Source organism: Ciconia boyciana, chromosome 28, assembly GCF_034638445.1.
Source record: "Ciconia boyciana chromosome 28, ASM3463844v1, whole genome shotgun sequence".
Taxonomy (NCBI): Eukaryota; Metazoa; Chordata; class Aves; order Ciconiiformes; family Ciconiidae; genus Ciconia; species Ciconia boyciana.
Genome location: NC_132961.1, coordinates 1296803 through 1311721, shown reverse-complemented (window position 1 = coordinate 1311721; position 14919 = coordinate 1296803). Strand labels below are relative to the sequence as shown.

Sequence of the window (14919 nt, the reverse complement as noted above, 5' to 3'; positions counted from 1 at the left end):
GTCCCTGAGGGGTCCGTGGGTGATGTCCAGGAGGTCCCCAGGGTCCCTGAGGGGTCCGTGGGTGATGTCCAGGAGGTCCCCGGGTGTCTGGGGGTCCGTGGGTGATGTCCAGGAGGTCCCCAGGGTGTCTGGGGGTCCGTGGGTGATGTCCAGGAGGTCCCCAGGGTCCCTGAGGGGTCCGTGGGTGATGTCCAGGAGGTCCCCAGGGTCCCTGAGGGGTCCGTGGGTGATGTCCAGGAGGTCCCCGGGTGTCTGGGGGTCCGTGGGTGATGTCCAGGAGGTCCCCGGGTGTCTGGGGGTCCGTGGGTGATGTCCAGGAGGTCCCAGGGTGTCTGGGGGTCCATGGGTGATGTCCAGGAGGTCCCCAGGGTCCCTGAGGGGTCCGTGGGTGATGTCCAGGAGGTCCCAGGGTGTCTGGGGGTCCGTGGGTGATGTCCAGGAGGTCCCAGGGTGTCTGGGGGTCCGTGGGTGATGTCCAGGAGGTCCCCAGGGTCCCTGAGGGGTCCGTGGGTGATGTCCAGGAGGTCCCAGGGTGTCTGGGGGTCCGTGGGTGATGTCCGGGAGGTCCCAGGGTCCCTGAGGGGTCCGTGGGTGATGTCCAGGAGGTCCCAGGGTCCCTGAGGGGTCCGTGGGTGGTGTCCAGGAGGTCCCAGGGTCCCTGAGGGGTCCATGGGTGATGTCCAGGAGGTCCCAGGGTGTCTGGGGGTCCGTGGGTGATGTCCAGGAGGTCCCAGGGTCCCTGGGGGATCCGTGGGTGATGTCCAGGAGGTCCCAGTGGTTCCCAGGAGATTTCTGGAGGGTTCTCGAGTGGTTCCCCGGGCTTGGGGGGGGTTGCAGGTGCATTTGGGGGGTCCCCCCACCCCGTGTGTGTGTGTCCCCCCCCAGAGAAGCAGCTGGAGGTCCTGCAGGACATGGCGGACCTGACGGTGCAGGCGTCGGAGCAGGCCGTCTTCAAGTGCGAGGTGTCGGACGAGAAGGTGACGGGGCGCTGGTACAAGAACGGGGTGGAGGTGCGCCCCAGCAAGCGCATCCACATCACCCACAGCGGAAGGTGGGTGCGCGGGGATCCCCCCGACGCGGGGCTGGGGGCTGGAGGCACCTGTGGGGGCTTGGAGGGGTTTTGGAGACACCCATGGGTGGCTTGGAGGGGTTTTGGAGCCAGCCATGGGGATCTCACGGGGGTTGGAGGCACCCGTGGGGGTCTTGGAGTGGGATTGGAGGCACCCATGGGGGTCTTGGAGGGGTTGGAGGCACCCATGGGGGTCTTCGGGGTGATTGGAGGCACCCATGGGGGTCTCAGGGGGCTTGGAGACACCCATGAGGAGCTGAGACGTGGATTACAGCCACCCATGGGGGTCTTGGGGGTGATTGGAGACACCCATGGGGGTCTTGGGGGTGATTGGAGACATCCATGGGGGTCTCAGGGGGGTTGGAGGCACCCATGGGGGTCTTGGGTTGATTGGAGACACCCATGGGTGGCTTGGAGGGGTTTTGGAGCCAGCCATGGGGATCTCAGGGGGGTTGGAGGCACCCGTGGGGGTCTTGGAGTGGGATTGGAGGCACCCATGGGGGTCTTGGAGGGGTTGGAGGCACCCATGGGGGTCTTCGGGGTGATTGGAGGCACCCATGGGGGTCTCAGGGGGGTTGGAGGCACCCATGGGGGTCTTGGGTTGATTGGAGGCACCCGTGGGGGTCTTGGAGGGGCTGGAGACACCCATGGGTGTCTCGAGGGGCTTGAAGCCACCCAAGAGGAGATTGGATCCCCATGGGGGTCTTGGGCGAGGGTTGGAGGCACCCATGGGGGTCTCAGGGAGCTTGGAGCCACCCATGGGGGTCCCAAGGGGGTTGGAGGCACCCATGGGGGTCTCAAAGGGCTTGAAGCCACCCAAGAGGAGATTGGAGCCCCATGGGGGTCTAGGAGTGGGGTTGGAGCCACCCATGGGGGTCTTGGGTGAGGGTTGGAGGCACCCAGGGGAGTCTCAGGGGGGCTTGGAGCCACCCAAGAGGAGCATGGAGCCCCATGGGGGTCTTGGTGGGGGATTGGAGCCCTATGGGGGTCTTGGGGGGGTTGGAGCCACCCATGGGGGTCCCAAGGGGGTTGGAGGCACCCATGGGGGTCTCAAAGGGCTTGAAGCCACCCAAGAGGAGACTGGGAGCCCCATGGGGGTCTTGGAGGGGCTTGGAGCCACCCATGGGGGTCTCAGGGGGCTTGGAGCCACCCATGGGGGTCTCAGGGGGGTTGGAGCCACCCATGGGGGTCTTGGAGGGGTTTTGGAGCCACCCATGGGGGTCTCTGGGGGGGGGCTTGAAGCCACCCAAGAGAAGATTGGAGCCCCATGGGGGTCTTGGAGTGGGGTCGGAGCCACCCACGGGGGTCCCAAGGGGGTTGGAGGCACCCGTGGGGGTCTCGGTTGCTGCCCCCGCCCCCCGGCGCCGTGGGGCTCCCCCCGACCGTCCCCGTCCCCGCCAGGATCCACAAGCTGGTGATCGACGACGTGCGCCCCGAGGATGAGGGGGACTACACCTTCATCCCCGACGGCTACGCCCTCTCCCTCTCCGCCAAGCTCAACTTCCTCGGTGGGGCAGGGGGGCACTTGGGGGCACTTGGGGGCACACAGGGGGCACCTGGGGGCGCTTGGGGGGGCACCTGGGGGGCTGGGGGGGGGGTGCTCAGGGGGCTGAGGGGACACTGGTGGACTTGGGGACACACACGCACAAGGCCCTTGGGGACACTTGTGGGGTTGAGGGGGCGCTTGTGGGGCTGGGGGCACTTGTGGGGCTGGGGAGACACAGGCCCCTTGGGGACGCTTAGGGGCTGGGGGACACTTGTGGGGCTGGGGGCGCTTGTGGGGCTGGGGAGACACAGGCCCCTTGGGGACACTTGTGGGGCTGGTGGGGCACTTGTGGGGCTGGGGAGACACAGGGCCCTTGGGGACACTTGTGGGGCTGGTGGGGGTGCTTAGGGGCTGGGGGACACTTATGGGGCTGGGGGGCACTTGTGGGGCTGGGGAGACACAGGCCCCTTGGGGACACTTGTGGGGCTGGTGGGGGTGCTTAGGGGCTGGGGGACACTTGTGGGGCTGGGGGACGCTTGTGGGGCTGGATGGGGCACTTGTGGGGCTGGAGAGACACAGGCCCCTTGGGGATGCTGAGGGAACAGTTGTGGGGCCTGGGGGACACTTGTGGGGCTGGGGGAACACAGGCCCCTTGGGGACACTTGTGGGGCTGGTGGGGTGCTGGGGGCTGGGGGACACTTATGGGGCTGGGGGCACTTGTGGGGCTGGGGAGACACAGGCCCCTTGGGGACACTTGTGGGGCTGGTGGGGGTGCTTAGGGGCTGGGGGACACTTATGGGGCTGGGGGGCACTTGTGGGGCTGGGGGACACAGGCCCTTGGGGACACTTGTGGGGCTGGTGGGGTGCTTATGGGGCTGGGGGACACTTATGGGGCTGGGGGGCACTTGTGGGGCTGGGGAGACACAGGCCCCTTGGGGCCACTTGTGGGGCTGTGGGGCACTTGTGGGGCTGTGGGGACACTTGTGGGGCTGGGGGACACAAGCCCCATGGGGACACTTTGGGGGGGGGGGGCTCTGGGTGACATCTGGGGACACCACCGGGGTGGGGGTGGGGGTGGCGGTTTGGGGACCCCCACAGCTTGGGGGGTGGGTAGGGGGGGTGTCACACTTTGGGGACACTGACGTCACTGGGGGGTGGCTCAGGTGACATTCAGGTGTCCTGTCCCCCCCCATCCCCCCTTAACCCTTTCCCCCGCCCCCGCAGAGATCAAGGTGGAGTACGTCCCCAAGCAAGGTGAGGGGGGGAGGGGTTGGGGACAGCGGGGTTGGGGACAGCGGGGGTGACGAGGTGCCAGCGCCGTGTCCCCGTGTCCCCCCGTGTCCCCCCCCAGAGCCCCCCAAGATCCACCTGGACTGCTCGGGGAAGGCGTCGGCCAACACCATCGTGGTGGTGGCGGGGAACAAACTGCGCCTCGACGTCCCCATCTCGGGGGAGCCCGCGCCCACCGTCACCTGGATGAAGGGCGATGAGGTGACACCTGGGGGGACACCCCTCCCCCCCCCCGCCTTGTCACCGTGTCACCGTGTGTCCCCATGGGTCCCGTGTCCCCCCACGTCCCCATGTCCTTGTCTTGGGGGTCCCATGTCCCCCCGTGTCCCCACCTTGGGGTGTCCCATGTCCCCCCGTGTCCCCGTGTCCTTGTCTTGGGGGTCCCGTGTCCCCCCGTGTCCCTGTGTCCCCATCTTGGGGGGTCCCATGTCCCCACATCCCCACCTTGGGGTGTCCCATGTCCCCCCGTGTCCCCGTGTCCTTGTCTTGGGGGTCCCATGTCCCCCCATGTCCCTGTGTCCCCATCTTGGGGGGTCCCATGTCCCCACATCCCCACCTTGGGGTGTCCCCATGTCCCCCCGTGTCCCCATGTCCCCCCGTGTCCCCATGTCCTTGACTTGGGGGTCCCATGTCCCCCCATGTCCCTGTGTCCCCACCCTGGGGTGTCCCCCCGTGTCCCCATGTCCTTGTCTTGGGGGTCCCGTGTCCCCCCATGTCCCCACCCTGGGGCATCCCATGTCCCCCTGTGTCCCCATGTCCTTGTCGTGGGGGTCCCGTGTCCCCCATGTCCCTGTGTCCCCACCCTGGGGTGTCCCATGTCCCCATGTCCCCTGCCGCAGGGCTGCCCCGTGTCCACCCGTGACACATCTCTGCGCCCTCCCCTGTCCCCGTGTCCCCAAGCCTGTGTCCCCACAGCCCTGTGGCCGTGTCCCCGTGTCCCCGTGTCCCTCCCTGTGTCCCCGTGTCCCCATGACCCTGTCACACCTCCCCGTGTCCCCATGTCCCCATGTCCCCGTTCCCCATGACATGTCCCCGTGTCCCCTGCCCCTGTGACACCTCCCCATGTCCCCATGTCCCCTCCCCATGTCCCCTGGACCCTGTGACACCCCATGACCCCGCACATGTCCCCATATCCCTGTGTCCCCACGACACCTCCCCATGTCCCCGTGTCCCCGTGACACCTCCCTATGTCCCCATCACCCCATGACACCTCCCCGTGTCACCTCCCTCTGTCCCCATGTCCCTGTGTCCCTGTGACATTTCCCTGTGTCCCCATGACCCCGTGACACCTCCCCATGTCCCTGTGTCACCTCCCCATGTCCCTGTGACACCTCCCCATGTGCCCGTGTCCCTGTATCCCCGTGTCACCCCCTGTGTCCCCGTGTCCCCGTGTCACCTCCCCGTGTCCCCGTGTCCCCATGTCTCTGTGTCACCTCCCCATGTCCCCGTGTCACTCCCCATGTCCCTGTGTCCCCGTGTCCCCGTGTCACTCCCCGTGTCCCCCATGTCACTCCCCGTGTCCCCATGTCATTCCCCGTGTCCCCATGTCCCCATGTCACTCCCCATGTCCCTGTGTCACTCCCTGTGTCCCCGTGTCACTCCCCGTGTCCCCGTGTCCCCATGACCCCGTGTCCCCATGTCACTCCCCGTGTCCCCACGACCCCGTGTCACTCCCCGTGTCACTCCCCGCGTCCCTGTGTCACTCCCCGTGTCCCCGTGTCCCTGTGTCCCCATGTCACTCCCCGTGTCCCCGTGTCCCCACGACCCCGTGTCACTCCCCATGTCACTCCCCGTGTCCCCACGACCCCGTGTCACTCCCCGTGTCACTCCCCGCGTCCCTGTGTCACTCCCCGTGTCCCTGTGTCCCTATGTCACTCCCTGTGTCCCTGTGTCCCCATGTCACTCCCCGTGTCCCCACGACCCCGTGTCACTCCCTGTGTCACTCCCCATGTCCCCGTGTCCCCATGACCCCGTGTCCCCGTGTCACTCCCCGTGTCCCCACGACCCCGTGTCACTCCCTGTGTCCCTGTGTCACTCCCCGCGTCCCCGTGTCCCCACGACCCCGTATCACTCCCCGTGTCCCCATGTCACTCCCCGTGTCCCCATGTCCCCATGTCACTCCCCGTGTCCCCACGACCACGTGTCACTCCCCGTGTCCCTGTGTCACTCCCCATGACCCCGTGTCCCCACGACCCCGTGTCACTCCCTGTGTCCCCATGTCACTCCCCGCGTCCCCGTGTCCCCACGACCCCGTGTCACTCCCCGTGTCCCTGTGTCCCCATGTCACTCCCCGTGTCCCCATGTCCCCATGTCACTCCCCGTGTCCCCACGACCCCGTGTCACTCCCTGTGTCCCTGTGTCCCCGTGTCACTCCCCGTGTCCCCACAACCCCGTGTCACTCCCTGTGTCCCCATGTCACTCCCCGCGTCCCCGTGTCCCCACGACCCCGTGTCCCCATGTCACTCCCCGTGTCCCCGCGACCCCGTGTCACTCCCCGTGTCCCTGTGTCCCCATGACCCTGTGTCCCCATGTCACTCCCCGTGTCCCCATGTCCCCATGTCACTCCCCGTGTCCCCACGACCCCGTGTCACTCCCCATGTCCCCGTGTCCCCATGTCACTCCCTGCGTCCCCACGACCCCGTGTCACTCCCTGTGTCCCCATGTCACTCCCCGCGTCCCCGTGTCCCCATGACCCCATGTCACTCCCCGTGTCCCCGTGTCCCTGTGTCCCCATGTCACTCCCCGTGTCCCCATGACCCCATGTCACTCCCCGTGTCCCCGTGTCCCTGTGTCCCCATGTCACTCCCCGTGTCCCCACGACCCCGTGTCACTCCCCGTGTCCCCATGTCCCCGTCCCAGGTGTTTTCGGCGCGCGAGGGCCGCGCCCACCTGGAGGAGCAGAAGGAGCTGAGCAGCTTCGTCATCGAGAGCGCGGAGCGCGGGGACGAGGCCTGTTACACCATCCGGGTGACAAACCCCGCGGGCGAGGACACGGCCACCCTCCACGTCAAGGTGGTCGGTAAGGAGGGGACACGGGGCTGGGACGAGGGGACGCGGGGGTGGCGGGGACACGGGGACGTGGGGCTGGGGACGAGGGGACACGGGGGTGGCGGGGACACGGGGACGTGGGGACATGGGGACGAGGGGACATGGGGACATGGGGCTGGGGACGAGGGGACACGGGGTGGCGGGACATGGGGACTGGGGACGTGGGGCTGGGGACGAGGGACACGGGGTGGCGGGGACACGGGGACGTGGGGACATGGGGACAAGGGGACACGGGGGTGGCGGGACGTGGGGACATGGGGCTGGGGACGAGGGGACGCGGGGTGGCAGGGACATGGGGACTGGGGACGTGGGGCTGGGGACGAGGGGACACGGGGGTGGCGGGGGACATGGGGATGTGGGGCTGGGGACGAGGGGACACGGGGTGGCGGGACACGGGGACACAGGGCTGGGGACGAGGGGACACGGGGGTGGCGGGGACACGGGGACACAGGGCTGGGACGAGGGGACACGGGGGTGGCGGGGGACATGGGGGACTGGGGATATGGGGACGAGGGGACACGGGGGTGGCAGGGACACGGGGACGTGGGGCTGGGGACGAGGGGACACGGGGGTGGCGGGGACACGGGGACGTGGGGCTGGGGACAGGGTGGGGCCGGGGAGGGGGGCCCAGGCCGGTTGTGCCGCGTGTCCCCCCATGCCAGCGCGTGTCCCCCCATGTCCCCACGTGTCCCCCCGTGTCCCCGCAGACGTCCCCGACCCCCCCCAGTCCGTGCGCGTCACCCCGCTGGGGCAGGACTGGGCCACGCTGGCCTGGGAGCCCCCCAAGTACGACGGGGGACAGCCCATCACCGGTGAGCGCCCCTGCCCACGCGTGTCCCTGCCCACGCGTGTCCCTGCCCACTCTGTCACTGCCTGTCCCCACTTCTGTGTAACCCCACACACACGCGTGTCCCCTTGCCCACGCGTGTCCCCCTGCCCACGTGTCCTTGCCCAGGCGTCCCCCTGCCCACGTGTCCTCTTACCCACGCGTCCCCCTGCCCACGTCTGCCCCCCATGCGTGTCCCCCTGCCCACGTGCGTCCCCCTGCCCACGTCTGCCCCCCATGCGTGTCCCCCTGCCCACGTGCGTCCCCCTGCCCACGTCTGCCCCCCATGCGTGTCCCCCTGCCCACGTGCGTCCCCCTGCCCACGTCTGCCCCCACGCGTGTCCCCCTGCCCACGCGTGTCCCCTGCCCACGTGTGTCCCCCTGCCCACGTGTCCCCCTGCCCACGTGTGCCCCTGCCCACGTGTGCCCCCATGCGTGTCCCCCTGCCCACGTCCCCTGCCCACGTCCCCTGCCCACGTGTCCCCCTGCCCACGTGTGCCCCCACGTGTGCCCCCATGTGTGCCCCCATGTGTCCTGCCCACGCGTCCCCCTGCCCCCGTGTGTCCCCCTGCCCCTGTGTGTCCCCCTGCCCACGTGTCCTTGCCCATGCGTGTCCCCCTGCCCACGTGTCCTTACCCACGCGTCCCCCTGCCCACGTGTGCCCCCACGCGTGTCCCCCTGCCCACGCACGTCCCCTGCCCACGTCCCCCTGCCCACGTGTCCCCCTGCCCACGTGTCCTCTTACCCACGCTTCCCCTGCCCACGTGTGCCCCCACGCGTGTCCCCCTGCCCACGCATGTCCCCCTGCCCACGCGTGTCCCCTGCCCACGTGTCCCCCTGCCCACGTGTCCTGCCCCCGTGTGTCCCCCTGCCCACGTGTCCTCTTACCCACGCTTCCCCCTGCCCACGTGTGCCCCCCACGCGTGTCCCCCTGCCCACGCATGTCCCCCTGCCCACGTCCCCTGCCCACGTGTCCCCCTGCCCACGTGTCCTCTTACCCACGCGTCCCCCTGCCCACGTGTGCCCCCCACGCGCGTCCCCCTGCCCACGCGTCCCCCTGCCCACGTGTGTCCCCCTGCCCACGCGTGTCCCCTGCCCACGCGTGTCCCCCTGCCCATGCGTGTCCCCCTGCCCACACGTGTCCCCCTGCCCACGCGTCCCCTGCCCACGTGCGCCCCCACGCATCCTGCCCCGCGCGTCCCCCTGCCCACGTGCGCCCCTGCCCACGTCCCCCTGCCCCCACGCGTCCCCCTGCCCCCGTCCCCCTGCCCCCGTGCGCCCCCTGCCCCCGTGCGCCCCCTGCCCGCCCCTGCCCGCGCCCCCAGGGTACCTGCTGGAGCGGCGGAAGAAGGGCTCGGTGCGCTGGGTGAAGCTGAACTTCGAGGTGCTGCCCGCCACCACCTTCACGGCCACGCGCATGATCGAGGGGACGCTCTACGAGATGCGCGTCTGCGCCGCCAACGCCATCGGCGTCTCCCAGCCCAGCCACAACCCCCAGCCCTTCATGCCCATCGGTGGGGGCCGGGGGGCCTGGGGGCTGGGGGGCTGGGGGAGAGAGAGGGGGTTGGGGGCCTGGGGGCCTGGGGGAGAGAGAGGGGGTTGGGGGGCCTGGGGGGTCTTGGGGGCCTGGGGAGAGAGAGGGGGGGTTGGGGGCCTGGGGGGCCTGGGGGAGAGAGAGGGGGTTGGGGGCCTGGGGGGTCTTGGGGGCCTGGGGGAGAGAGAGGGCGGTTGGGGGGCCTGGGGGGGTCCTGGGGGTCTGGGGAGAGAGAGGGGGAGTTGGGGGGGCCTGGGGGAGAGAGAGGGGGTTGGGGGGTCTGGGGGGTCCTGGGGGTCTGGGGGAGAGAGAGGGGGGTTGGGGGGCCTGGGGGGTCCTGGGGGTCTGGGGGGAGAGAGAGGGGGTTGGGGGGCCTGGGGGGTCCTGGGGGTGTGGGGGAGAGAGGGGGTTGGGGGGCCTGGGGGCCTGGGGAAGAGAGAGGGGGGTTGGGGGGCCTGGGGGGCAGAGAGGGGGGTTGGGGGTCCTGGGGGTCCTGGGGGAGAGAGAGGGGGTTGGGGGGCCTGGGGGTCTGGGAGAGAGAGAGGGGTTGGGGGGCAGAGAGGGGGGTTGGGGGTCCTGGGGGTCCTGGGGGAGAGAGAGGGGGTTGGGGGGCAGAGAGGGGGCTCGGGGGGAGAGAGGGGGTCTGGGGGCTCCGGGGGAGTTCGGGGGTCCTGGGGGTTTTGGGGGCAGAGAGGGGGTTGGGGGGTCCGGGGGGCCGGGGGGCCCTGGGGGGCAGGGAGGGGCTGTGGGGTCCCTCGGGTGCTCGGGGTCCAGGGGTGGGGGTGGGGCGGTGCCAGGTTGCTGCGGGAGGGGGGGGGGGGTGCGGGGGGGCGGCGGGTGACGCGGGGGTGCCCCTCCCCCCCCCGCCCAGCCCCCACGAGCGAGCCCACCCACCTGGTGCTGGATGACGTCACGGACACCACGGCCACGCTCAAGTGGCGCCCGCCCGAGCGCGTGGGGGCGGGGGGCATCGACGGGTACCTGGTGGAGTACTGCCGCGAGGGCGGTGAGTGGGCACCCACGGGGGGCACCCACGGGGGCACCCCCCCACGGGGGCACCCCCACCCACGGGGGGGACCCTGACCCACGGGGGGGGAGAGCCCGACCCACAGGGGGACACTGAGACCCAGGGAGGGGAGACCTCGACCCACGGGGGGGGCACCCCCACCCACGGGGGGGCACCCTGACCCACGGGGGGAGGACCCTGACCCACGGGGAGGGGAGAACGAGACCCACGGGGGGCACCGAGACCCACGGGGGCACCCCCACCCACGGGTGGGGAGAGCCGACCCACGGGGGGAGAGCCCAACCCACGGGGGAGACCCTGACCCACGGGGGGACCCTGACCCACGGGGGGGACCCTGACCCACGGGGGAGAGAGCCCGACCCACAGGGGGACACCGAGACCCACGGAGGGGGAGAGCCCGACCCACGGCGGGGCACCCCCACCCACGGGGGACCCTGACCCACGGGGGGAGAGCCGACCCACGGGGGAGAGCCGACCCACGGGGAGGGGAGAATGAGACCCACGGGGGGACCCTGACCCACGGGGGGACCCTGACCCACGGGGGCACCCCACCCACGGGGGGAGAGCCCGACCCACGGGGGGGAGAACAAGACCCACGGGGGGGCACCGAGACCCACGGGGGGACCCTGACCCACGGGGAGGGGAGAACGAGACCCACGGGGGGCACCGAGACCCACGGGGGCACCCCCACCCACGGGTGGGGAGAGCCGACCCACGGGGGAGAGCCTGACCCACAGGGGGACACTGAGACCCACGGAGGGGACCCTGACCCACAGGGGGCACCGAGACCCACGGGGGGACCCTGACCCACGGGGGGAGAGCCCGACCCACAGGGGGACACTGAGACCCGGGGAGGGGAGACCTCGACCCACGGGGGGCACCCCCACCCACGGGGGGACCCTGACCCACGGGGGGCACCGAGACCCACGGGGGCACCCCCACCCACAGGTGGGGGAGAGCCGACCCACGGGTGGGGAGAGCCCGACCCACGGGGGGACCCTGACCCACGGGCGGGCACCGAGACCCACGGGGGAGAGCCCGACCCACGGGGAGGGGAGAACTCGACCCACGGGGGGCACCCCACCCACAGGGGGCACCGAGACCCACGGAGGGGGAGAGCCCGACCCACACGGGGGAGACCTCGACCCACGGGGGAGACCGAGACCCACAGGGGGCACCCCCACCCACGGGGGGGACCCTGACCCACGGGGGGCACCGAGACCCACAGAGGGGGAGAGCCCGACCCATGGGGGCACCCCCACCCACGGGGGACAGCCCGACCCACGGGGGGACCCTGACCCACGTGGGGGGGCACCGAGACCCACGGGGGACCCACACCCATGGGGGGACCCTGACCCACGGGGGGGCTCTGCCTTGTGTCGCTGCCCCTGTCCTGCCCCATAACCCTGCCCCTAATCCTGCCCCATAGCTCTGCCCCAGTGAGCCCCAGCCCCCAAGTCCTGCCCCCAACCCCTGCCCCCCAACCCTCATCCCCACCCCATCCCCCTGCCCCCAACTCTTGCCCCCCACCCCTTCCCGTGCCCCCAACCCCACATGACCTCCAACCCTGCCCCCCAACCTGAGCCCCCCTGCCCCATACTGCCCCAACCCCTGCCCCCAACCCTGTGCCCCCACACCCCTTCCCTCTGCCCCCACCCCCGCCCCATTGCCCCCAACCCCATATCCCCACCCCATCCCCTGTGCCCCCCAACCCCGTGCCCCCACCCCCTGCCCTCTGCTCCCCAACCCCACACTACCCCGATCCCGTGCCCCCCAAGCCCCTATCACTCCACCCCTTACTCTGTGCCCCCCAACCCTTGCCCCCTGCCCCACACCACCCCAACCCCTTCCTTCTGCCCCCCAACCCCACGCCACCCCAACCCCGTGCCCCCAACCCCACACCACCCCGACGCCTTGCCCCCCAACCCCTTGCCCCCCAACCCTGTGCCCTCTGCCCCACACCACCCCAACCCTGTGTCCCCAACCCCACACCACCCCGACGCCTTGCCCCCAACCCTGTGCCCCCAACCCCGTGCCCCCAACCCCACACCACCCCAACGCCTTGCCCCCAGCCCCATGCCCCCAACCCCACACCACCCTGACGCCTTGCCCCCCAATCCCTTGCCCCCAACCCCGTGCCCCCAACCCTACACCATCCCAACCCCTTGCCCCCCAACCCTGTGCCCCCAACCGCACACCACCCCGACGCCTTGCCCCCCAACCCCGTGCCCCCCAACCCCACACCACCCCAACCCCACACCATCCCAACCCGGTGCCCCCCAACCCCACACCACCAACCCCTTGCCCCCACCCCTGCCCTCCCCACCCCACCCCAACCTTGCACCACCCCACACCCCAACCCTTGCCCAACCCCACCACCCCAACTCACCACCAACCCCGTGCCACACCTCAACCCCACACCACCCCGATGCCTTGCCCCCAACCCCGTGCCCCAACCTCCCCACCCCCCCAGCGGACGAGGGGGTCCCGGCCAACACGGAGCTGGTCGAGCGCTGCGGCTTCACGGTGCGGGGGCTGCCCACGGGGGAGGAGCTGCTCTTCCGCGTCATCGGGGTCAACATCGCCGGCAAGAGCCCCCCGGCCACGCTGGCCCACCCCGTCACCATCCGCGAGATCGTGGGTGGGTGGCCGTGGGGCGGCCGTGGGGCAGAGCGGGGTGGGGGAAGGCGTGGGGCCTGGGCACCGGGCTCGGGGCACGGGGCACGGGGTTGGGGGGCACGGGCTTGGGGTGGTGTGGGGTGGGGGGCACGGGGTTGGGGGGCACGGGGTTGGGGTGGTGGGGTGGGGGCGCAGGGTTGGGGGGCACGGGGTTGGGGGCGAGGGGTTGGGGTGATATGGGGTGGGGGCGCAGGGTTGGGGGGCAAGGGGTTGGGGTGATATGGGGTGGGGGCACGGGGCTGGGGGGCACAGGGTTGGGGGCACAGGGTTGGTGTGGGGTGGGGGCACAGGGTTGGGGGCACAGGGTTGGGGGGCAAGGGGTTGGTGGGGTGGGGGCAAGGGTGTGGGGTGGGGGCACGGGGTTGGGGGACACGGGGTTTGGGGTTGGGCTGATATGGGGTGGGGGGCACAGGGTTGGGGGCAAGGGGTTGGGGTGGTGTGGGGTGGGGGCACGGGGTTGGGGGCACAGGGTTGGGGGCAAGGGGTTGGTGTGGGGTGGGGGCAAGGGGTTGGGGTGATATGGGGTGGGGGCACAGGGTTGGGGGGCACGGGGTTGGGGGGCAAGGGGTTGGGGTGGTGTGGGGTTGGGGGCCGTGGGGTTGGGGGGCACAGGGCACTGGGCTCACCCCTGCCCCACGGCTCCTCTCCATCCGTTCTGCCCCCCCCCGCCCCCCCAGAGCGCCCCAAAATCCGGCTGCCCCGGCATCTGCGGCAGACCTACGTCAGGAGGGTGGGGGAGCAGGTGAACCTCGTCATCCCCTTCCAGGTGAGGGGCGCGGGGGGCTGCCCCACGGCGCTATGGGGTGAGATCGCAGCCCCACAGCGCCGTAGGGGAAGCTCATGGCCCCATGGCGTCACAAGGGAAGCTCATGGCCCCGCAGCATCGCAACAGAACCTCGCGGCCCCACGGTGCTATAGGATAATATTGCAGCCCCATAGCGCTATAGGGGAAGATCCCAGCCCCATAGCGCTGTAGAGAAAGCTCACAGCCCCACAGCGCTGTAGGGGAAGCTCACGGCCCCACGGCGCTATAGGGTAAGATTGCAGCCCCACAGCGCCGTAGGGGAAGCTCACGGCCCCATGGTGCTATAGGAGAAGCTCACGGCCCCATAGCGCTATAGGGTAAGATTGCAGCTCCATAGCGCTATAGGGTAAGATCCCAGCCCCACAGCGCTGTAGGGGAAGCTCACGGCCCCATGGTGCTATAGGGGAAGCTCACGGCCCCACGGCGCTATAGGGTAAGATTGCAGCCCCACAGCGCTGTAGGGGAAGCTCACGGCCCCACGGCGCTATAGGGTAAGATTGCAGCCCCATAGCGCTCTAAGGGAAGCTCGCAGCCCCATAGCGCTATAGGGAGACCTCCCAGCCCCACAGCTCCCCAGGGAGACCTCCCAGCTGCAGGGCACTGTAGGGCAGCCCCCCAGCCCTATAGGGCAGCCCCACGGGTGCATGGGGAGACCTCCCAGCTCCCCAGCCCTATAGGGCAGCCCCACAGGCCCATAGGGAGACCTCCCAGCCCCCCAGCCCTATAGGGCAGCCCCACAGGCCCATAGGGAGACCTCCCAGCCCTATAGGGCAGCCCCACGGGTGCATAGGGAGACCTCCCAGCCCCCCAGCACTATAGGAGCAGTCACCAGCCCCATAGCGCTATACGGAGACCTCCCAGCTGCAGGGCAGCCCCCCAGCCCTATAGGGCAGCCCCACGGGTCCATAGGGAGACCTCCCAGGCCTATAGGGCAGCCCCACGGGTGCATAGGGAGACCTCCCAGCCCCCCAGCACTATAGGAGCAGTCACCAGCCCCATAGCGCTATACGGAGACCTCCCAGCCGCAGGGCACCGCAGGGCAGCCCCCCAGCCCTATAGGGCAGCCCCACAGGCCCATAGGGAGACCTCCCAGCCCCACAGCCCTATAGGGCAGCCCCACAGGTCCCTAGTGAGACCTTCCAGCCCCACAGCTCC

General features: G+C 70.6%; 1 protein-coding gene across 1 annotated transcript in view; it reads left to right on the top strand.

Moving 5' to 3' along the window:
- MYBPC2 (myosin binding protein C2) overlaps positions 1–14919 on the top strand; it is a 46299-nt gene that overhangs the window by 14343 nt on the left and 17037 nt on the right. The window contains exons 13-22 of the mRNA XM_072847639.1: positions 886–1051; positions 2471–2577; positions 3780–3809; positions 3907–4046; positions 6705–6864; positions 7601–7705; positions 9045–9233; positions 10125–10259; positions 12754–12921; positions 13637–13725. Coding sequence (XP_072703740.1) covers positions 886–1051; positions 2471–2577; positions 3780–3809; positions 3907–4046; positions 6705–6864; positions 7601–7705; positions 9045–9233; positions 10125–10259; positions 12754–12921; positions 13637–13725 — 1289 coding nt within the window. The remainder of the gene's footprint in view (positions 1–885; positions 1052–2470; positions 2578–3779; positions 3810–3906; positions 4047–6704; positions 6865–7600; positions 7706–9044; positions 9234–10124; positions 10260–12753; positions 12922–13636; positions 13726–14919) is intronic.